This window comes from Desmodus rotundus, chromosome 5 (genome assembly GCF_022682495.2).
Source record: "Desmodus rotundus isolate HL8 chromosome 5, HLdesRot8A.1, whole genome shotgun sequence".
NCBI lineage: Eukaryota > Metazoa > Chordata > Mammalia > Chiroptera > Phyllostomidae > Desmodus > Desmodus rotundus.
Window position 1 is genome coordinate 101367878 of NC_071391.1, and position 25129 is coordinate 101393006.

Here is a 25129-nt window from a genome sequence, read left to right on the forward strand (position 1 = left end):
TAAGAAAAAAGAATTCAATGAAAACAAAATTATTGGAGGAGAGGTAAGCAGATAGGGAAGACCCTGCTAGACTAGATATAATTAACATATGATGTCTGACCATACAAAAACATATTGATAGTCAATGTAAACTTAAAATTTACAAAAAACAGTTGGAGGAAAATAAACAGTATAAAATAAAGAGTTAATATCTTACTAATATAAGGAATTCATATAAATTGATGAGAAATGTAATCAGAAAATTTACAAAGTATAATTAATTAGTAAACATATAACAAATATACCCTTATGAATAATCAAAGACATATAAATAAAAACTAGATATAATGTCTAGTCCAGAGTGTCTTAACCTTGAAAACATTTACCTTTTGGATTTCTGGCCAAGATGGAGGCATAGACAGACTATGCTTTCCTTCCTCGCAGAACCAAAAGAAGGACAACAAATTTAAAAATAAAAAACAATAAGAACTGCCAGAAAATCCAACTGTTTGGAAGTCTGACAACCAAGGAGTTAAAGAAGAAATATTCATCCAGACTGGTAGGTGGGGCAGAGATGGGCAGCCTGGGGTGGAGAGGATGCATGGCAAGGCAACAAACCCAGTTGGCAAGGTGGACAGGGGATCCCATATTCACGTATGGATAAGCTGGGAGGAACAACTAGGAAGCCAGAAAGACAGCACAACCAACGACTCCAGTGTGAGGAAAATAAAGCCTCCAAACTTCTGGCTGTAAAAACCTATGGGGGTTGCAGTGGTGGGAGAAACTGCCAGCTTCACAGGAGAGTTCATTAGAGAGACCCATGGGGTCCTAGAATGTACACCAACCCATGCACCTGGAAATCAGCACCAGAAGGGCCCAATTTGCTTGTGGGTAGCCAGGGAAGTGACTGAAAGTGGGCAAGAGATGATCAAGCAGCACTACTTCCTATCTGTCTCCTCCTCCACATACAGTTCCACAACGCAGCCACATGTGTTGCCCTGCCCTGGAACACCTAAGGCTCCACCCCTTACAGTATAACAGGTGTACCCAGACAAGGAAAGAAGGCCCAAATGAAAGAACGGATCAAAACTCCAGAAAAAGAACTAAGTGATGAGGAGATAGCCAACCTATCAGAAGCAAAGTTCAAAACACTGGTAATCAGGATGCTCACAGACATGACAGAGTATGGTAGCAAAATAAAGGAAGAAGTGAAGGCTATACGAAGTGAAATAAAGGAAAATGCACAGGGAACCAACAGTGAAAGGAAGAAAACCAGGACTCAAATCAATGGTTTGGAACAGAAGGAAGAAATAAACATTCAACCTGAACAGAATGAAGAAACAAGAATTCAAAAAAATGAGGAAAGGCTTAGGAACCTCTGGGACAACTTTAAACATTCCAACATCCAAATCATAGGGGTGCCAGAAAGAGAAGAGGATGAGCAAGAAATTGAAAACTTATTTGAAAAAATAATGAAGGAGAACTTCCCTAATCTGGCAAAGGAAATAGATTTCCAGGAACTCTAGGAAGCTCAGAGAGTCCTAAAGAAGTTGGACCCAAGGAAGCACACATAAAGGCACATCATCATCACATTACCCAAGATCAAAGATAAGGAGAGAATCTTAAATGCAGCAAGAGAAAAGGAGACAGTTACCTACAAAGGAGTTCCCATAAGACTAGCAGCTGATTTCTCAAAACAAACCTTACAGGCAAGAAGGGGCTAGAAAGAAGTATTTGAGTCATGAAGGGACAAATACCATATGATCTCACCTTTAAGTGGAACATAATCAACAGAAGAAAAAAGCAAACAAAATATAACCAGAGACACTGAAGTTAAGAACAATCTAACAATAGCCAGGGGGGAGTGGGTAGGGGACAATGAGGAGAGGGGATTACAGGAACTACTATAAAGGACACATGGACAAAATCAAGGGGGAGGGTGGAGGTGGGGGAGGGAGGTGGGTTCGGTGGGGTGGAGGGATGGGGAGAAAAGGCATACAACTGTAATTGAATAACAATAAAAATTAAAAAAAAAAGAAAGGCAAGGAACTATATCCCAGATTACTCTATCCAGCAAAGCTATCATTTAGAATGGAAGGGCAGATAAAGTGCTTGCCAGATAAGGTCAAGTTCAAGGAGTTTGTCATCACCAAGCCCTTAATATATGAAATGTTAAAGGGACTTATCTAAGAAAAAGCTAAAAATTATGAACAGTAAAATAACAACAAACTCAAAACTATCAACAACTGAACCTAACAAAACAAAAATGAACTAAGCAAACTAGAACAGGAATAGAATCACAGAAATGGAGATCACATGGAGGGTTATCAGCGGTAAAGTACAGGGGGAGGGGAGAGAATGGGGGAAAAGATACAGGGAATAAGAAACATAATTGGTAGGTAACAAAATAGACAAGGGGAGGTTTGAGTAGTATAGGAAATGAAGAAGCCAAAGAGCTTATATGTATGACCCATGGACATGAACTATAGGGGTGCAATGGTGGTAGGAGGGGGATGCAGGGAAGAAGAAAATAAAGGGGAGAAAAAAAATGGGACAACTATAATAGCATAATCAATAAAATATAGTTAAAGAAATAAAGGACATAACAGAAAATGTTAAAAAAAAAAGGAAAAGAAAACATCAACCTTTTCAGCTGGATAATTATTTGGTGGAGGGAACTACCCTATCCTTTATAGAACGCTTAGCAGCATCCCTGGTCTCTACCCACTATAGGTCAGCAGCATCCCCCCCACCACAGAAGTGACAAAAATGTCTCCAGACATTGCTAAGTGTCCACTGGGGAGCAAAATCTCTTCCAGTTGAACCACTGTTCCAGTTTAACAAACTGGAAATTTTCTTAGTCTGTTTTTATTAACATTAAAATGGGTAATGGTAATTTCATACACTTTGATGGCAGGAATACAAAATGGGGCATCAGTATTTTTGATAAAAGCTTTTTATTGGAATATAATTCACTTTGGAATTATATTGGAATATAAATCAAGTTTCACTTTGATTCTGGAGACCTGGTCAGGCACTGGTGCACAAGGGAGTGTTCATGATGGGGACTGACCACAGGAAAATTTTATTGTGATTACTGAAAAACATGCCACACGTGGTTTCAGGTTTTTAATGGAGCAACTGAAAATATGATTGTGAAATATGTCATATTCATCAACATGCCTTTACTTAATTTATGAATTTTTCCACAGAAATTTTTAAAAACTTGAAAATAACATTTTTGATAATTTTTTTTTTATCACTTTATACCATTCAGTTTGTGACAGCTTTATAACCACAACCTCTCCCCCATCTCCCCACATAAAACTATGGGAAATTTTCTCAGAAAAATATTTAAAGATCCCAACTTAATTTCAGGCCACAAAAAGATAATTTACAGAAGATAGAGTGAGTACAATTAAGTAATCCAGTCGTACCAAGTGAGACTCTAAACTTTGTCTTGCCAGGGGACTTGATATAATTCATGTTAGCATGGAAAAAAACAGAATAAAAATGGAAATTTGGATTCACCTCATAAAAAAAGAAATGTCTCGAATTATTTTGCCTTTTTTTCAGTTGGGTTATTATTAAGTTATAAGAATTCTTTATACATATCCTGGACACAATTCTCTTTTAGAATATGTAATTTAAAAGTGTTTTCTTCCATTCTGTGCAATGCCTTTTTAACTATTTTGATGATATCATTTGCAGTATGAAAGTTTTTTCTTTATTTTGATGAAGTCCATTTTATTTATTTAATCTTTTGTTGCTTGTGCTTTCTATATGTATCTATGAAAGCATTACATGACCCAAAGTCACAAAAATTTACTTGTATGTTTTCTTCTTGAGATTTATAATTTTAGCTCTTACAAACAGGCCTATAATCTATTTAAGTTAATATCTGCATATGGTATGTGATAGGAATTCAACTTCATTCTGTTCCATGTAGATGTTCAGTTGCTCCAATACTGTTTGTTGAAAAAAAAAGTTCTTTACCCATTAAATTGTATTGGCACCAAATTTTTGAAAATCATTTGTCCACAAATATGAGTTTATTTCTAGACTCCCAATTCTGTTCATTCCATTGACCTATATGTCTCTTCTTACGTTAGTACTGTACTGTCTTGAATACTCAGTACCATAGTTTTGTAGTGAGTTTTGAAATTGGAAAGCTTTGGTCCTCTGACTTTGTTCTTCTTTGTCAAGACTGTTTCAAATATTCTACGTCACTGGCACTTCAATATTAACTTTATTTCATCTTGTCAATTTCTACAAAGGAGCCATGAGACTCTGATAGACAGTGTATTGAATTTGTAAATTAATTTGGGGTGGCGTTGCCATTTTAACACTTTAAGTCTTCTGATCAATAAATATGGGATATCTTTCCATTTACTTAGGTCTTCTTTAATTTCTGTTAAGAATGATCTTCAGTTTTGTTAAGTACAAATTTTACACTTCTTTTGTTAAATTTATTCCTAAGTATTTTATCCTCTCTTAATGCTATCTCTTTTTGTGTAATTCCATTTGATGGCTTTGCTTTCTTATTTTCATTTTTGCACTATTCATTGCTAATATAGAAATGTAATTGATTATTGTATATTGATTGATCTTGCATTCTGCAAACCTGATATTTATTACTTTTAATAGTTTTTTAGTAGATTTTAAAATTTTCTATAACCAAGATAATATATTCTGTAAGTAGAGATAGTTTTACTTCTTTACTCATCTGGGTGCCTTTTATTTCTTTTTCTTGCCTTATTTCTCCAGCTACAACCTTCAGTACAATGTTGACTAGAAGATATGAGGAGGGCATTTTTGTCTTGTTACTGACAAGAAACAGGAAAAGCATTTACTTGTCACCATTAAGTATGATGTTAGTTTTAGGTTTTTTGAAGATGTTTTATATCATGTTAAGTTCTCTTCTATTACTAGTTTATATATTTTTTAAATCATAAAATGGTGCTGAATTTAGTCAAATGCTTTCTCTGCATCTATTGAAATGATCATTGGTGTTTGTTCCTTATTGTAATGATATATTTCATTAACTGATTTTCAAGTATTGAACCAACTTTGCATTCCTGGAATAAGTCAACTTGATCATGGTATACAATTCATTTTATATGTTATTGGATTCCATTTTATAGTATTTTCTTGAGATGAAAGCAAGGACCTCCACCCATCAAAGGTATCATTTAAAAATAAAGAAGAAATAAAGAGCTTCCAAGACAAGAAAAAGATAAAGAAGTCCATTGTTCCCTCTCTAGCCTCTCCCCCACAGGCAGCGCATAGAGGAGCAAGAAGGGTTGCCAGGCCCTGGTGAATACCAAAGACCCCCGCCCCCTTACAACTTAGCAGGTGTGCCAAGAGAAAGAAATAGGGCCCAAATGAAAGAACAGAGCAAAACTTCAGAAACAGAGCTAAGCCATGAGGAGATAGCCAACCTATCTGATGGAGAATTTAAAGCCCTGGTAATCAAAATACTCACAGAACTGACTGAACTTGGTCAAGAAATGAAAAAACAAATGAAAGATACTCAAAATGAAATAAAGCAAAATATTCAGGGAACCAACAGTGACAGGAAGGAAACCAGGACTCAAAGCAATGACATGGAATAAAAGGAAGAAATAAACATCCAACCAGAACAGAATGAAGAAACAGGAATCCAAAAATGTGAAGAGAGACTTAGGAACCTCTGGGAAAATTTGAAATGTTCCAATATCCAAATTATAGGGGTGCCAGAAGGAGAAGAGGAAGATCAAGAAATTGAAAACTTATTTTTGAACAAATAATGAAGGAAAACTTCCCCAATCTGGTGAAGGAAATGGACTTCCAGGAAGTCCAGGAAACCCAGGTAGTCCCAAAGAAGTTGGACCCAAAGAGGAACACACCAAGGCACATCATCATCAACTTACCCAAGATTAAAGACAAAGTGAGAATCTTAAAAGCAGCAAGAGAAAAGGAGACAGTTACCTACAAAGGAGTGTTCATAAGGCTATCAGCTGATTTCTCAAAAGATACCTTACAGGCAAGAAGGGGCTGGCAAGAAGTATTCAAAGTCATCAAAGGCAAGGACCTACATCCAAGATTACTCTATCCAGCAAAGCTTTCATTTAAAATGGAAGGGCAGATAAAGTGCTTGCCAGATAAGGTCAAATTAAAGGAGTTCATCATCACCAAGCCATTATTATATGAAATGTTAAAGGAACTTATCTAAGAAAAAGAAGATAAAAATATGAACAGTAAAATGACAACAAACTCACAACTATCAACAAATGAACCTAAAAGAAAAGAAAAACAATGAAAACAAAAACTAAGCAAACAACTAGAACAGGAACAGAATCAGAGAAATGGACATTACACAGAGGGATTTCAGTGGGGAGGGTGAAGGGAGGAATGGGGGGAAGGTACAGGGAAGAAGAAGCATAATTGGTAGGCATAAAAGAGATTGGGAGAGATCAAAAATGGTATAGGAAACAGAGAACTCAGAGAACTTATATGTACAACCCATGGACATGAACTAAGGTGGGGAACGCTGGAGGGTTGGGGGATGCAAGGTGGACAGGGGATAAAGTGGAGAAATTGGAAAACTGTAATATCATAATCAATAAAATATTCTTTAAAATAATTTTAAGAATAATAAAATAAAACTTATATAAAAAAGGAAAAAGACTAGAATACCTAAGACAATTCTGAAGAAGCAGAATAAAGTGCACATAATATATCTACCTGATTTAATGATTTATTATTACCTATAGTAATCAAGACTTTGTGGTACCGGTGGAAAGACAGACAGATAGATCAATGTAAAAGAATAGAAATCCCAGAAAGAGACTTACTCAAATACATCCAACTGATTTTTCACAAAGGCACAAGATCAATTTAATGAAAGAGAGGTAGCTTTTTCAACAAAAGCTATTAGAGCAATTGACACCCTTAGGCATTAAATGAACCTCATGCTAAACCTCACATCATATGCCAAAATTAACTCAAAATGGATCATGAAATTAAATGTGAAACATAAAACTACAAAAATTTAAGAATAAAACCTACCAAAAATCTTTGGGACCTAGAGCTATGTAAAGAATTCTTAGGCTTAAAACCAAAAGGACAATCCATGAAAGGAAAATCGATAAATTGCACTTCATAGAAATTTAAAATTTTTGCTCTGAGAATAACTTTTGCTAAGAGACTGAAAACACAAGCTACTTAGTGAGAGAAAATATTTACAAACCACAAATCTGACAAAGGACTGGAATCTAGAATATATAAAGAACTCTCAATACTCAACATTAAAAAAGCAAACAATCCAATGAGAACATAGACATGAGACATAAAGAGACATTTCACTGAAGAAGATATATAGACAGCAAACAAACACACTAAAATGTTCAACTTCATTAGTCATTTTACTGAAGACGATATATAGATGGCAAACAAACACAAAAGATGCTCAACTTCATTAGTAATTAGAGAAATATGAATAGATGATACAGCGCTACACATCAGAATGGCTAAAATAAAAATTAGTGACACCACCAAATGCTGACAAGTAAGTGGGAAAACTGGATCACTCATATCATTTGTGGGAATGCAAAAGGGTACAGACACTTAGGAAAATAATTTGGCACTTTCCTAAAAAACTAATCACGCAACTATCATATGATATAAAAATTGCATTTCTGGGCATTTACAGAGAAATCAAGACTTATGTTCACACAAAACCCTTACACAAATGTTTACAACAGCTTTACTAATAAGACCCAAAAACTGGAAATGACCTAGATGTCCTTCAATGAATGAATGGTTAAATAAACTGTGTTACACCAATGGCATGCAATGGTACTCAACAATAAAAAGAAATGAATTTAATACAAGCAGCAAACTGTATAATCTCCAGATAATTATGCTGAGTAAAAAAAACCCAATCCAAGAAACTTACATACTATATGATTCTATTTATATACCATTCTTGAAGTGACAAGTTATAGAAATGGAGAACAAGTTTTAAGGAGTGGTTGGGGACAGGAGGAAAGTAGGTAGGACTACAAAAGGGAAATATGATGCATTCTGTGATGGAAAAGTTCCGTACCTTGCCTAAATCAAAGTCAACATCCTGGATGTGAAATTACACTATCGTTTTGCAAGGTGTTACCATTGGGAAGGCCAGGTAAACAATACACAGGATTTCTTTTTATTGTGCCTTATAATTGTATGTGAATCTATAATTACCTCAAAATCAAAAGTTAATTTTAAAAAAAGTAGTGTGGAGAAAAAGAAACCTTCATTCACTGCTGGTGGGAATGTAAACTGGTGCAGCCACTCTGGAAAACTGTATAGAGGTTCCTCAAAAACTAAGAATAGAATTACCATTTGGCCCAGCAATCCCTCTTCTGGGTATCTATCCCAAAATTTTCCAAATATTTATTCACAAAGATATATGCACCCCTATGATCAGTGCAGTATCATTCACGGTGGCCAAGACATGGAAACAACTGAAATGTCCTTAGATAGATAACTGGACAAAGAAGATGTACTATATACAGCAGAATACTACTTAGCCATTAAGAAAAGATGAAATATTGCCATTATGACAATATGGATGAATCTTGAGAATATCATGCTATGTGAAATAAGTCAGAAAAAGTCAAGAACTATATAATTTCACTCATATGTGGGATATAAAACTGAAAATAACAAATGAGCAAATAAGAAAAACAAACAAACAAAAACTCATAAACACAGAAAACAGTATGGTGGCTCCCAGGCGGAAGGGTTTGGGGGGATGGTAAAGAGTAAATGAGGTCAAATACACTGTGACAAGGGAAGGTTTGACTTCGGGTGATGTGCATACACTGCAATATATAAATACTGTATCAGAAGTGTATACTTGAAACCTACTTGATTTTATTAATCAATGTCACCCCAATAATTCTTTTAAGTATTTGTGCCTGTTATATGCATAGGACAGTTCAAGAAATACAAAGTCCTTGCCCTTGAAATCATAGCTTATTATGGGAATAAACATATATACATAACTAAATTTCAAGGCAAAAAATTTATGTCAAGTGTTTTAAAATAAAATGAGAAGTAGCCTGACCACTTAACAGCCATTATGAGAACAGCTATTATAAAAAAAAAAACTAAACTAAAAATTAACAAATGTTTCTGTTATCATAAGATGTATTATGTTTCTAATTTGAACACATTAATTTGAATATATTAAGTAAAAAGTGTTTTTAAAGAAAAAGTTATCAGTTGTAATCTCTCCTCTTTCATTTTTGATTTTCTTTATTTAGGTCCTTTCTCTTTTTTTCTTGATGAGTCTGGTTAAAAGCTTGTCAATTTTGTTTATCTTTTCAAAGAACCAGCTCCTGGATTTATTGATCCTTAGAATTATTCTTTTAGTCTCTATTTCATTTAATTCTGCTCTGATCTTGGTTATTTCCTTCCTTCTACTTGCTCTGGGCTTTGTTGTTATTTCTCCAGTTCTTGTAGATGTAGGGTTAGGTTATTTATTTAAAATGTTTCTATCTTTCTTAGGTAGGCCTTTATCGCTCTGAACTTCCCTCTCAAGACTGCCTTCACTGTGTCCCATAAATTTCGGACTATTGTGAGTTTATTTTCATTTGTTTTCAGAAACTTTTTGATTTCTTCCTTGATCTCATTATTAACCCATTCATTATTTAATATCATGCTTTTGAATCTCCATGAATTTGAGTGTTTTTGAGTTTTTTCCTTGAGATTGGTTTCTAGTTTCAGGCCCCTGTGGTTAGAGAAAATGCTTGATATGATTTCAATTTTCTTGAATTTTTTGAGGCTTGTTTTGTGTCCTCTCATATGGTCTATCTTTGAAAATGTTCCATGTGCATTTGAAAAGAATGTGTATTTTGCATCTGTCATAAATATGTTATTTAAATAAAATATTCTCCATTCTAAAGTATTTTAGTTAATTCACAAAAGTGTAGATTAAATTCCTGTGATGAAGGAATGTGAGGCCTTCCATTTCACATATCCACCAGAACTACTTTTCTATTTAAGGTTTCCAAAATATTGTCACAAGAAATAAATTCCAAAGTTTTGATTTATTTGCCTTTTTTGCCCAAATCTCTCAGAAATGGGGATCCTGAGAGACAGATAAATACTCACTTTTCAACTGTGAGTTTTCAGCCACCAAGGCAATGCAAAGTTGTATTTTTAATAATCATTTTGTCTCATTATTCTCTATATATTTCAATAGCATATGTCTCTGAGGTAAGGACATGGAGAGTAAAGAATGGAAATCCAAAATGAATGGTTCCTTTTGTCCTTTGGAGCATCATTTCACTGCAGCCTGCTCCCTGAGCTGAGCCCCATAGTACCCATATAAATTCACCTTTCAATCATTACTGTGGGTTAATGACACTGGGTAATAGCCAACCAGACATGCCAAACATACAACTGGACAATCACTTCGGATGCATTTTCCATGAACAGAAACTCTGTTCATGCTTATTAACTAACAAATCTGCATAACGCATAGCAAAGAGCATAGAACCTGCCTTGAAAGTAGCAATCTATCTCATTAATGTAATTTACAAGGACATTTGACCCATTCTTTTGTTGTAAAATCTAAAAATAAAAATACACTCCTACAATTTCTTCTGGCCAAGGTGGAGGTGGAGGTAGATACACTTTGCCTCCTGGCACAATGAAAAGAAGGACAACAAATTTAAAAGCAAAAAATAACCAGAACTGCCAGAAAATCAAACTGTATAGAAGCCCGACAACCAAGGAGTTAAAGAAGAATCATTCATTGAGACTGGTAGGAGGGGCAGAGACAGGCAGCTGCAGTGGAGAGGACTCCTGGCAAGGCAGCGCCTGGAGAATCCGGTGAGGTGGTGGCTGGCGGACCGGGTCCCACATTTATGTGTGGATAAACCAGGAAGAACAACTGAGGAGCGAGAGAGACAGCACAACCCATGGTTCCAGTACAGGGAAATAAAGCCTCAAAATCCCTGACTACAAAAACCTGTGGAGATTGCAACAGTGGGACAAACTCCCAGACTCACAGGAGAGCCCATTGGAGAGACCCAATGTACACAAGTGGGCTTGTGTACATTGTGGGAATGTACACAAGCCCACTCACCCAAGGAATCAGCACCAATTTGCTTCTGAGTAGTGGGGGAAGTGACTGAAAGCCAGCCCAGGGCTGAGCAAGTGGCATTGTTCCCTCTCAGGCCCCTCCCTCACAGACAGCACCACAACACAGTGAAGTGGGTTGCCCTGCCCCAGTGTATACCTAAGGCTCTGCCCCTTACTATGTAACAGATGCACCAATACAAAAAATGTGGCCCAAATGAAGGAACAGATCAAACTCCAGAAAAAATACAACTAAGCAATGAAGAGATAGCCAACCTATCAGAAGCAAAGTTCAAAACACTGGTAATCAGGATGTTCACAGAATTTGGTTAAGTATGGTTGCAAAATAAAGGAAGAAATAAAGGCTATACAAAGTGAAATAAAGGAAAATGCACAGGGAACCAACAGTGAAGGGAAGGAAACCAGGACTCAAATCAATAGTTTGGAGCAGAAGGAAGAAATAAACATTCAACCAGAACAGAATGAAGAAACAAGAATTCAAAAAATGAGGAGAGGCTTAGGAACCTCTGGGACAACTCTGAACATTCCAACATTTGAATCATAGGGGTGCCAGAAGGAGAAGGAGAAGAAGAAGAAATTGAAAACTTATTTGAAAAAATAATGGAGAACTTCTCCAATCTGGCAAAGGAAATAGACTTCCAGGAAGTCCAGGAAGCTCAGAGAGTCCTAAAGAAGGTGGACCCAAGGAAGCACGCACCAACCACATCATAATTAAATCACCCAAGATTAAAGATAAGGAGAGAATCTTAAAAGCAGCAAGAGAAAAGGAGCTAGTACAACATATCCTCCTAACAAAGAGTAGACTAACAAAACTAAAATTTCAATAGGATTTGATAATAACAAAAAGGTATATATGACCAAATTTTGGTGATTCTTAAATTATACTATGTAACTTGTATACATATCCTTTTAGGATCTGGGCTCCATCTATCTTTCCAGATGCATCTCCAGCCATGGCACCCATGCATGCTACACTGGCCTTGAAAATTACTTACTCTTCAATCAAGAAATCATTTTTACCTCCATACGTTCCCTGTTATTGTTCCCACTGAATGAACTGGCCTCATCTCTTCTGTGTTCATTGAGAACTCCTTATGAACTCCTCCCTGACAGTCACAGGCTGAATAGAAACTCCCTCTATAAAACCTTGAGTATATCTTATTAGTAAAACATTCATCCTAAATCATTTGTATGTCAGTACCTAAAGGTCCTTAAAAGCAGGAGCCTGTCTCTTTTGAACATTATATTCACAGTGGCAAGCATGATGTCAGGAACATGGCAGATGTAATTAACTAAATTACAGTTTAAAAGAACCCAATTAGTAAATGAATTTAGCTTAAAAGAATGTCATCAAAGTTATAATTTAGCTGGATAAAGCTCAATCCGTGATTCTTTGCTTATTGGTATGTAAATGTGTTTTATCATTCTTCTGGCCAAAGTAAATATAAATTAAATACTCAAAGGAAGATTTCTGTTATGTACTTGAATTGTTGGAACACAGCTGTCAAATTAATCTCTTGGACTTAAAAAGACAAAACTAAAAGTAAAAGACAGGGCTTGATGTAATATTTTATTTTAAAAAAGAATTTGTTTTTCTAAACCTTTAAAAATTTTATAGTAATAGAAATATTAAGAAAAAAACATTTTTAAATGTATTACATACCATTTCAATTTCTTGATCTTTAGCAACCAGCTGTCGATTAAGAAGTTCTTTGCTAGAATCAAGTTTTATACAGAGTTCCCTTGTGGAAGACAAGTCTGCAAGAGCAGACACTTTTTCAAACTGAACCTTCTGAAGCTCCTCTTCCATCTTTACAAGAGATTTATGTAAGGTAGAAATCTGGGACTTGTAAGACCTTTCTGCATTTAAGTGCTGCAAAAACAAAATTATTATTTTTTTTAACTTGGAAAGAAACTATGACATGGAACATAAAATGGGTCAAATCTATAGTTAGCAATACATGTAAAAAACTCTCTGGGAAACAATTTTGGGTTTCAAATGTCTATATATAAAATCCATGAGTAAGGTTGTCAAACAGTCATAGTTGGAAAACAACTTTTCCCACTTAAAACTCTCAGCTCCAAAGCTGGTTGAGATATATATATATACACATTTGGTCTATATCTGTCTATATTTTTCACAGTTACAATTACTCTAAAATATAAATATTATCATTTGCCTTTAACAACAAAGTGACAAACAAAACATAAGCCACTATTTCCCCCACTATACCCATTTTCCAATTCTTGAAAGGCATGTTGACATTGACCATAAAACTGTAAAATGAGGACTGGTGACTCTCTAGCACTTACTAATACCCGAGGGAAAAATACTCTAGGCGAGTATAAATTAATACATCTACTTTTTGAGTAATAAGAGTATGTTTTAAAAATGGTGAGATTCAAGTTATATAAATGCTTTCAAACCTTCAATATAATCACACCTTTTTTTTTCAGGAAAAAGAAAGTCTCATGTAAGTACACTGCCACCTACAGAGAAGTATTTGCTATTATGTGAAGATAATGGAACTGAGAGGCAAATAAGACATTTTCTGCTTTTCAACTTTCACAAGTACAAAGCACAAAAAAATTGCTCCTGGAATAAATTATTTGGCCACAACTCACTCTTAACTTTCTCCTTCCCTTCCTTCCTCACTCTATTTCTCACTCATTCTTTAAATAATCTTTTATCCATACATTTACCCACCCACCCATCTATCCATCTATTTTATATTTATTGACTATATTCTATGTTGCAGTCAATGTACCTAGATGCATACCCAAAGGTATGGAAAGTGGTCTCTGCTCTCATAAAACTTTCAACTATGGGGGAGTCATACATCAATCAAATAATCACACAGATGAATATGTTAATACATATTCAGCAAATACTTCTAGAGAGAAAAAAAAGTATAAAAAAGGAAAGTGACCTAAACTGAGAGTTAGGGAAGTCAGAAGGTTTTCCTGAGCAAATGACAGTTGAGCTGAATAAGATTTGAAAGGTGAATAGATATATACAGTATGTATTGGGGAGAGCATGTTTTCAAGTCAGGAATACCAAGTGCAAAGCTTTGGAGGGGGTGTGTCAGGGGAGAGAAAATGACAATGTCCAAGAAGAGAGAGAAGGTTAGTGTGGATGAAGTTCATATAACAGAGAAGAGTGATAGGGGCTGCAAATGAAAAGGTATACAGATCCATCCAAGCTGTCACAAAGGATAGGAGCTCCTTCTTTATTTCTGCTGCATAGTATTCCATCGTGAATATGTACCACTGTTTTTTGATCCACTCATTTACTGATGGGCACTTAGGTTATTTCTAGCACTTGGCTATTGTAATTGTGTAGCTATGAACACTGGAGTGCATAGGTTCTTTTGAAATGGTGTTTTAGGATTCTTAGAAGAGCATTATGCTAAGTGAAATTAGCCAGGCAGTGAAAGACAAATACCATATGATCACACCCATAAGTGGAACCTAATTAACAAAACAGACAAGCAAGCAAAATATAGCCAGAGACACTAAAATAAAGAACACACTGACAGTAACCAGAGAGGAGGGGGGAGAGGGATAATGGGGGATAATAGGAAAAGGGCCATCAAGGAACACGTATAAAAAACACATGGACAAAGCCAAAGGAGTAGGTTCAAGGGTGGGAGGCAGGGATGAGTGGGGTGAAAATGGGGACAACTGTACTTGAACAACAGTAAAAAAAGAAAAATATACAAATATCTTTATTATTTAAAAAAAGAAAAATTATCACGTGGCAAAAGCAAAGAGAAAACAAAGCCAGAGCAGGGAGCAAATGAACAAGCCTAAAGCTAAAAGTTGAGGGTAGAAAGAGCCACTAACAGTGAATGGCTTATGTTTCTTTTTTTTTTCCCACTGGACCTCCCTACCACTCCAGCCCTCCCCACCTCCTTCCCCTGTTTCCACATACCCACCTTGTGATTATCCATATGTCCTTTATCATTGTTCCTGTAAACCCTTCACCCTTTTCCCCCATTACCTCCTCCCCTCTCCCTCTGGTCACTGTCTCAATTTCAGTGTCTTTGATTATATTTTGCTTGCTTGTTCGTTTTGTTGATTAGGTTCCTGTTAAAAGTGAGATCATATGGTATTTGTCTTTCACTGCCTGGCTTCTTATTTCATAATGCTTATTAGCATAATGCTCTCCAGTTCCATTGATGCTGTCCCAAAGGGAAGGAACTCCTTTCTTTCTGCTGCATAGAATTCCATTGTGTAAATGTACCATAGGTTTTTGATCCATTCATTTACTGATGGGCACTTAGGTTGCTTCCAGCACTTGGCAGTTGTAAATTGTGCTGCTGAGTGTGTCGGCCATACCACCCTGAATGTGCCCAATCTCATCTGATCTCGGAAGCTAAGCAGGGTCAGGCCTGGTTAGTACGTGGCTGGGAAACTTATGTTTCAATATTCAGGCAAGGTTAGGAGACAAGAATTTAGGATTAATGGAGAGTTGGAACTGAGACCTTTATATTCTGGGACCCTTGAGAGAAGGCTCCAGGGAGGAAACAAATTTACTCAACCTCACAGAGATACAAACAAAAATTTATCTTGACCTAGTCTCTGGATAGGGAAAAAAATGTCTTCTGTGAGAAACTGAAACCTTATGTTTGACTTGACTCAATTTTGAAATCAGATTTTCATTACCCATCTTAAATTCTAAACATCAACTAAAGTTTTTCCTTTGTAGAAGCTCACCCATCGCCCTGGCCATGCAAGATTCCATAGGGGAAAAAAGTCCTTCTCATGAGGAACTTACAGTCAACAGAGGAGAAAACAAGCCAGCACAAGTGAGAGTCAGAGTAACATAACACACAGCAGGATCAGACTTCTAGGAGTTCAAATTATTGAACAAAGTATTTTAGGAGGTACAGAAAATATGCTTAAAAGTTTAAAGACATTAAAGAAATATTGAAAAGAATATATATATGAAAAATAATCAAACAGGACTTCTAGAAAGAAAGAAAAAGTATTCACAAAAATGAAAAATTAGTGAATGCATCAAAGAACAGACTAATACAGCTTAAGAGGGAAGAATGAACTAAAAGATCACAGCATAGAGAGATAAACATATGAAAACTATGATAAAAACAGTAATAAACATTTGGGTAGAAGATCCAAAAAGCATATTATAAAAGTTAAAGGAGACAGTAGAGTAAATTTAGAGGCAGTAAGAGTCAAAGAAATAACATCTGAGAATTTTCCAGACCAATAAAAGGCATGGTTACTCTGACTGAAAAAGTACAACAAAACCAAAACCCCACCCTCCAAAAAATAAATCCATACCTAGACATACAATAGTGAGACTACACACAAAGAGTGAACACCTTGAAAGGAACCAATGACAACAGACAGACTTATAAAGAATGAAAATTAGAATGAGAACACACTTCTCAACAACAAAAGAAAGACAATTATTTTAACATTATCAAGGAAAATAAACTCTCAACCTGGAATTCTGTACTCAGCTAAACTAATATACAAGAGTGAGGGTAAAATAAAGCGATTTTCAGACAAATATTGAGGAAATAAACTCACAGATCAAAGAAAGTTTGAAGAAAGGATTATGAATTTAGAAGGAAGAAACAATGGAAGAAGCAATGATGAAGAATTCTGTAAAAATGTGGGTGAATACAAATAAGCATTGACTGAAAAAATAAGAAACATAGCAATTTCTTTTTAAAACAACAGGGTGAAATTAAAATAGCTAAAACAATATCATAAAAGATTGGTGTACGAGTGTATGAGAGAGAGAACAAAAGAGTACACATGCACTAGTATGCAGGGTATCGTACTCAATTTTCAAATATTCCTAGAACCACACACTATTTAGGAGAAGGGTTGAGATACTAACAATAGACTTTGTTAAAAACACATATTTCAATTTTAACTGCTGAAAGATTAGACTGAGAATGTGTAACTTCCAAACCAATGAGCAGTAGGGGTATAAAATGTATAAAGAAAACAAACACATACAAGACATAAAAGAAAAGAAACACAAAAGAATCATGACAAGCACCAAGTAAAAAATAAGTCAGTAATAGTAAACCTAAATGTGCCAGTAATTCAACCAATACAGAGATTAATCTTTTTTTTATTGTTGTTCAAGTACAGTTGTTTCCATTTTCATCCCACCATACCCTTATGCTCCACCTATCCCCACCTCCCACCCTTGAACCTACCCCCTTTGGCTTTGTCCCTTGTACATGTTCCTTGATGACCCTTCCCTATTATCCCCTATTTTCCCTCTCCCCCTTCCTCTATGGTTACTGTCAGTTTGTTCTTTATTTCAATGTCTCTGGTTGTATTTTGCTTGTTTGTTTTGTTGATTAGGATCCACTTATAGGTGCAATCATATGGTATTTGTCTTTCACTGCCTGGCTTATTTCATTTAGCATAATGCTCTCCAGTTCCATCCATGCTGTCTCAAAGGGTAGGAGATGCTCAGCAATGCTAGCCATCAGAGATATGCAAATTAAAACCACAATGAGACACCACTTCACACCAGTCAGAATGGCCATCATAAACAAATCAACAAACAACAAGTGTTGGAGAGGTTGTAGAGAAAAGGGAACCCTAGTACATTGGTGGTGGGATTGCAGACTGGTGCAGCCACTATGAAAAACAGTATGAAATTTCCTGAGAAAACTAAAAATGGAACTGCATTTTGACCCAGCAATACCACTGCTGGAATTATACCCTAAGGATCCTGAAACACCAATTCAAAATAACCTGTGCACCCAAATGTTCATAGCAGCACAATTTACAATAGCCAAATGCTGGAAACAGCCTAAGTGCACATCAGCAAATGAGTGGATCAACAAACTATGGTACATTTACACAGTGGAATTCTATGCAGCAGAAAGAATGAAGAAGCTTCTACCTTTCACAAATAGATTAATCTTATTGGTTAACAGAAAAATATTCTCAGATTGAATTTTTAAAAAATCAAGCTACATAATTTTTATTAGAGACAAATAGTTAAAAAGGATTTTTAAAATTTACTTATTTATTTTTATTCAGTTACAATTGTCTGCATTTTCTCCCCTTCCCTCCACCCCACCCCAGTCAGTCCCACCTCCCTCCCCCACCTCTACCTTCCCCCTTGATTTTGTCCTTGTGTCCTTTATAGTAGCTCCTATAGACTCCTCTCCCCACTATCCCCTCCCCACTCCCCTGTGGCTATTGTTACAATGTTCTTAATTTCAATGTCTCTGGTTATATTTTGTTTGCTTTTTTCCTTTGTTGATTATGTTCCAGTTAAAGGTGAGATCATATAGTATTTGTCCCTCACCGCCTGGCTTATTTCACTTAGCATAATGCTCTCCAGTTCCATCCATGCCATTGCAAAGGGTTTTGAAAAGATATATGGTACTTCTGTTTCTAGCAATGATAGGGCTAACTGGGACTGAATTTATCCTCTTACTGTTAAAAACTAGAAAACTAGGAAAGAAAAAAGAGGAGTTGGGAGGGGGAGGAGGAAGGAGAGGGGGATGATGGGAGAGGAGGAGAAGGAAGAAGGAGGTTGGAGGAAGGAAGGAGGGAAGGAAGGAAGGAAGGGAGGGAGGGAGAGAGAATTGCTTCTAGTCATTGGACAACAGGCAGCAAGAGAAGGAAAACAAGGTGAGCCCTGTAATCATCCCAGCTTTCTGTCTGGAGACACTTTCCAGTCTCTGGTTCAGGCAAGGACCTTCAATGAGAGTATAGTTGTTTTGCAGAATTGCGGAGACAGAAATAACCATCTGAAAAATGTCAGGTAGAATTCCAGAAACAAGGGATCTACATAAAAAGGATACCAGAAATTTGCCTAGAAATCTCCTTGAGACTGTTTTGAATACTGAGCCATGAATACAAAGAGTGAAACTCCAAAGTATGAGAAAAAACAATGCGAGAGCTCTAAAGTAAACAATCCCACAGCTGATACACAGTTGGGGAAATATCAATGCTTGAACCTGTCAAAGTGACGAGTTGCTAATGAACAATCTAAGCTGGGTATTTAATAGAGAACTCTACCACACACCTTAATGGTAGGGCTAAACTAGCCTTATAGAAAAGGCTTCTTTATACTTGCCTTATTAACAAACTGACAGGAACCAGAGGGGAGGGGAGAGAGGGATAATGGGGGGTGAAAGGGGAAGGGTTGTCAAGGAACATATATAAAGGACACATGGACAAAGCCAAAGGGGGTTAGGATCGAGGGTGGGAGGTGAGGATAGGTGGGGTGAGGGGAGTGGTGGAGGACAAATGGAGACAACTGTACTTGAACAACAATAAAAATAAATAAATACTAAATTTTGTTAGATTGAATATTGGTGTAAGACATACATAGATCCATGTCTTAATCTACTATTTTGTAAAACTGGAGTTGAAATATTAAGCAAATTGTTTTTCATGTAAAAAACTTGTAAGCGGTTTGATTTTACCTTGTGAAGAAAATAAAAGTTTCATACCCCACCCCCTAAAAAAAAGCTTAAAAACAACCTTGAAAGTATCAGTTGATCTGGAAGTAATTTAACAGCCTGCCAGAACAAATCCAATACTCCTTTAAAAAAGGCAACAAAATCTAATGTTCAACAAAGTAAAATTCACAATGTCTAGCATCCAATTAAATAAATATCAGACATGTAAAGATGGATGAAAATGTGACCCACAAACAGGACAAAAATAAACTGATGTAAACAGATGCAAAAGTAACAAAAGATGATGGTATTAGCAGACAAAGGCTTTAAAATAGCTATCACCCAGACAAGAGGGAATAACAAGGTCTGAATTACCCTGTTGCCACAAACAGCCAGAAAAAAATGGACAACATATAGGAGGGAAAACCTGTTTTCAGACTTTGGACACCAGGTAGCACAGAACTATGGTCTCTGATGGAATGAAAACAAACAAGTTGAACCCCATGGTTGCCAGAGTATTTTGTTAAAGGTAAATTTAGGACCATAATGCAGGGAAAAGAACCAAAACACAGTCCAGTGATCTCACTGAGTTCAAAATAAAGATCAGAGCTAATGCAAGCTGAGGTGGCTAGACTTCATGAAGCACAACACCAGAGAGAACGGTGCTATTCAGAGGAGTTCCAGAAATCTGGACATGCACAGGTGAAACTCTAAGAGGCCAGGCAAAGACCAAATTTCTAGGAAAGAACAATTACCAGGAAAATTGTGAGCCAAACTATTCCCACCCGTCATACAAGGTCAGGAATCATTCAGATCTCATCAGCCAGAGTGAATATACTTTGACACTTCATTGAGTATACAACACATTCAGTAGAGACACAAAGAGAGTCACACCTTAGCAGGAGGGATAAATTAGCTCTAAAATCAAGACCATTCTTGAGCTATCCTAAAGAGCTTATAAACAATATTCAGGAACATAATGTGAATGTCAAGTAACTTGACAGTTTCACAGAATAAACCCAACACTGTTAAAATCCAGCTTTCCACAATGTCCACAATACAATTAGAATTTAGTAAGTAAACCCAGAAAAAGGAAAATGAGGTCCATAATCAAGGGAAAAGTAAGTCAATAGACACAGAAGCAAATGTGGCAGAAAAGATGGAATTAGCAAACAAGGACATTAAGACAGCTATTATAAATGCACTTGATATGCTCAAGGATTTAAAGGGAAAATAAAAATAAAGAGAAGTGAAAGACAGTCAAAAGAACCAAGTGGAATTTTTGGAGATGAAAATATAATCTATTAAATTAAAATTTCAATAAATGAATTAACAGATTAGGAATACCAAAAGAAAAGATCAGTAGATTTGAAAACACAAAAATAGCAACTATATTAATTAAGCAAAAAGAGAAAAAGCCTGGGGAAAATTTCCAGAGGCTTAATGGTCTATGGAACAATATCAAATAATCTAAAATACTTGGATTGAAATTCTAGAAGGAGAAGAGTGGAGGAGAAACAAAAAAATATTTAAAGAAATAATGACTAAATATTTTCTGGATTTGATGATATATATATTCTCAAGGAATCCTGAGCATTATAAACACAAGAATAACACCACCAATTAAAACTGAGCCAAGTCCAATTGCAGGAAACCAGTGATAAAGAGGAAAATCTTGAAAAGCAACCAGAGTAAAATAAGGAATATTATATTTAGAGAAAAAAAGATAAGCTTGACCTTAAATTTCTCTCCAGAAACTACATATCCAGAATACAATGAAACAATATGGCTAAAATTCTGCAAGACAAAATACCTACTAACTTAGAATCTTATATCTAGCAAAAATGTTGAACTGCAGGTGAAATAAACACTTTCTAAAACAAATTCTCTCCTGAGAAACTATGATGTCAAAAAAAACACTCCACAATAAACCAAATTGCACTAGTAGAAAAACTGTAAATGTCTAAAGGAAAATCTTCTAGGAAAAATATAATGGTAATAGATAAAAACTTGGACCCACTCAAAGGAATGAAGAAAAGCAGAAATAGTAAATATATGGGTGAATAAAAAAATTTCTCATTCACCTTATATTTTAATGTCTTTAATCATTTAAAGTAAAAATAATGCACCATGGGGTTTATGACATATGTAGAAGTAAAATGTAGGAACAGTAAAATGAAGGTGGAGAGAGAAAATAAAAGTGTACTATGAAGTAATTTATTATTTGAAGTAGATTGTAACAATTAAAAGATGCAGGAGAACCAAGATGGCGGTGTAGGTAGACACACTGGGCCTCCTCGCACAACCAGAACTGACAGAGAATCGAACAGCAAGGGGGACCAACACCAAGGAAATAGAAAAAAAACATTCATCCAGACCGGTAGGAGGGGCGGAGACGGGCACCGGGGTGGAGAGGACTCGAGTGGCTGTGGTGGGACTGAGACTGGTGGAGTGTGGGACAAATGGCGCAGGCAGTCCGAGCACTAGCAGACCCTGCGGCCCAACATTTGCACAGATAAACCCAGAGGGCCGGACTCAGAGTGGCGGAGAACGGGGCAGGCAGCGGCACCACATTCACCTACAGATAAACCGGAACGCGGGGAGCGAAGCAGACCTCGCAACCCAGGGCTCCAGCTCCGGGAAATAAAGCCTCAAAACTCTGATTGAAAACGCCCGTGGGGGTTGGGGCGGCAGCAGGAGAGACTCCCAGCCTCACAGGAGAGGTTGTTGGAGAGACCCACAGGGGCCTAGAGTGTGCACAGGCCCACTTACTCGGGAACCAGCACCAGAGGGGCCCAGTTTGATTGTGGGTAGCGGAGCGAAAGATTGAAAGCCGGAGGAGAGTGAGGCGAGCGCCATTGCTCCCGCTCGGCCCCTCCCCCACGTACAGAGTCACAGCTTAGCAACCAGTGCAACCCCGCTCAGGTGAAAGCCTAAGGCTCCGCCCCTTAAAGTAACAGACGCGCAAAGACAAAAAAAAAAAGGCCCAAATGACAGAACACTTCAAAGCTCCAGAAAAAATAAAACTGAGCGACGAAGAGATAGCCAACCTATCGGATGCACAGTTCAAAGCACTGGTTATCAATATGCTCACCAACTTGGTTGAATCTATTCAAAAAACAGATGAAAAAATGAAGCCTATGCTAAGAGAAACAAAGGAAAATGTACAGGGAACCAATAGTGATGAGAAGGAAACTGGGACTCAAATCAATGGTGTGGACCAGAAGGAAGAAACAAACATCCAACCAGAAAAGAATGAAGAAACAAGAACTTGGAAAAATGAGGAGAGGCTTAGGAACCTCCAGGACACCTTGAAACGTTCCAACATCCAAATTATAGGAGTGCCAGAAGGAGAAGAGGAAGAACAAAAAATTGAAAACTTATTTGAACAAATAATGAAGGAGAACTTCCCTAATCTGGCAAAGGAAATAGACTTCCGGGAAGTCCAGGAAGCTCAGAGAGTCCCAAAGAAGCTGGACCCAAGGAGGAACACGCCAAGGCACATCATCATTACATTACCCAAGATTAAATGCAAGGACCTACATCCAAGATTACTGTATCCAGCAAAGCTATCACTTAGAATGGAAGGGAAGATAAAGTGCTTCTCAGATAAGGTCAAGTTAAAGAAGTTCATCATCACCAAGCCCTTATTATATGAAATGTTAAAGGGAGTTACATAAGAAAAAGATCAAAAATAGGAACAGTAAAAATGACAGCAAACTCACAGTTATTAACGGCCACACATAAAACAAAAACGAGAGCAAACTAGGCAAACAACTAGAACATGAGGGTTGTCATTAAGGGAGTAGGAGGGGGAGAGGGGGGGAAAGGTACAGAGAATAAGTAGCATAGATGATAGGTGGAAAATAGACAGGGGGAGGGTAAAAATAGTGTAGGAAATGTAGAAGCCAAAGAACTTATAAGTATGACCTATGGACATGAACTATAGGGGGGTAATGTGGGAGGGAGGGGGGTGGGCAGGATGGAGTGGAGTGGGGGGGGGAAATGGGACAACTGTAATAGCATAATCAATAAATATATTAAAAAAAAGAAAGAGAAAAAAAAGATGCATGGTTTATACTCTAGAGTAATCAGGAAAAATGTATAGCTTATAAAGCCGTAATAGAGATAGAATGGAATACTAAAATTGCTCAATATAAACAAAGGCAGGAAAAGTTAAATATAGTACTACCACATGATCCAGCAATTCTATTTATGGGAATATATCCAAAGGAAATAAAAACTAACTCAAAAAGACATCTGCACACCCATGTTTATAGCAGCAGTATATATAATAGCTAAGACATGGAAACAATCTAAGAGACTATCAAAAGATGAATGGATAAAGAAGACATGGTACACATGGAACTTTTTCAAAGATAGACCACATGATAGGACACAAAGCAAGCCTCAACAAATTCAAGAAAATCGAAATCATATCAAGCATTTTCTCTGACCACAAGGGTCTGAAACTAGAAACCAACCCCAAAGGAAAAAACCCAAAACACTCAAAATCATGGAGACTGAATAGCATGCTATTAAACAATGAATGGGTCAAGAACGAGATTAGGGAAGAAATCAAGAACTTCCTGGAAACAAATGAAAACGAACTCACAACAACCCAAAACCTATGGGACACAGCAAAGGCAGTCCTGAGAGGGAAGTTCATAGCAAGACAGGCCTACCTTAAGAAGTTAGAAACAGTTCAAACAAACAACCTAACCCTATGCCTACAAGAACTGGAGGAACAACAACAAAGACAGCCCAGAGCAAGCAGAAGGGAGGAAATAACAAAGATCAGAGCAGAGTTAAATGACATAGAGACTAAAAGCACAATTGTAAGGATCAATGAATCCAGGAGCTGGTTCTTTGAAAATATAAACAAAATCGACAAGCCTTTAAGTAGGCTCATCAAGAAGAAAAGAGAGAGGATCCAAATAAACAGAATTAGAAATGAAAGAGGAGAGATTACAACTGATACCACAGAAATACAAAGGATTGTAAGAAATTACTACGAAGAACTGTATGCTAATAAATTTGAAAACCTCGATGAAATGGACACATTTCTAGAAAAATATAATCTTCTAAAACTGAATGAAGAAGAAGCAGAAAACCAGAACAGACCAATAACAGCAAAGGAAATTGAAGCAGTCATCAAAAAACTCCCATCACACAAAAGCCCTGGACCAGATGGTTTCACAGGAGATTTCTAAAAGCATTTAAGAAAGAGCTAACCCCTATCCTTCACAGACTATTCGAAAAAATCCAAACTGATGGAAGACTCCCAAACTCTTTTTATGAAGCCAACATCATCCTAATCCCAAAACCAGATAAAGACACAATGAAGAAAGAAAACTTCAGGCCAATATCGCTGATGAACATAGACGCTAAAATTCTCAACAAAATATTAGCAAACCGCATCCAGCAATATATTAAAAAGATCATCCACCATGACCAAGTGGGATTCATCCCAGGGATGCAAGGATGGTACAATATTCGCAAATCAATAAACATAATACATCACATCAACAACAGCAAAGACAAAAATCACATGATCATCTCAATAGATGAGGAAAAAGCGTTCGATAAGA

The 25129-nt window shown here is 36.6% G+C and overlaps 1 protein-coding gene across 8 annotated transcripts in view; it reads right to left on the reverse strand.

Moving 5' to 3' along the window:
• The window catches only part of TSGA10 (testis specific 10), a 172378-nt gene that overhangs the window by 16790 nt on the left and 130459 nt on the right, over positions 1-25129 (reverse strand). For all 8 annotated transcript variants that reach the window (XR_011651227.1, XM_045204802.3, XM_045204800.3 and 5 more), the window contains one exon: positions 12782-12991. Coding sequence is in view for 7 of the 8 variants with exons in the window: in XM_045204802.3 (XP_045060737.1) it covers positions 12782-12991 (210 nt within the window). In the remaining variant the exon portion in view is untranslated. The remainder of the gene's footprint in view (positions 1-12781; positions 12992-25129) is intronic.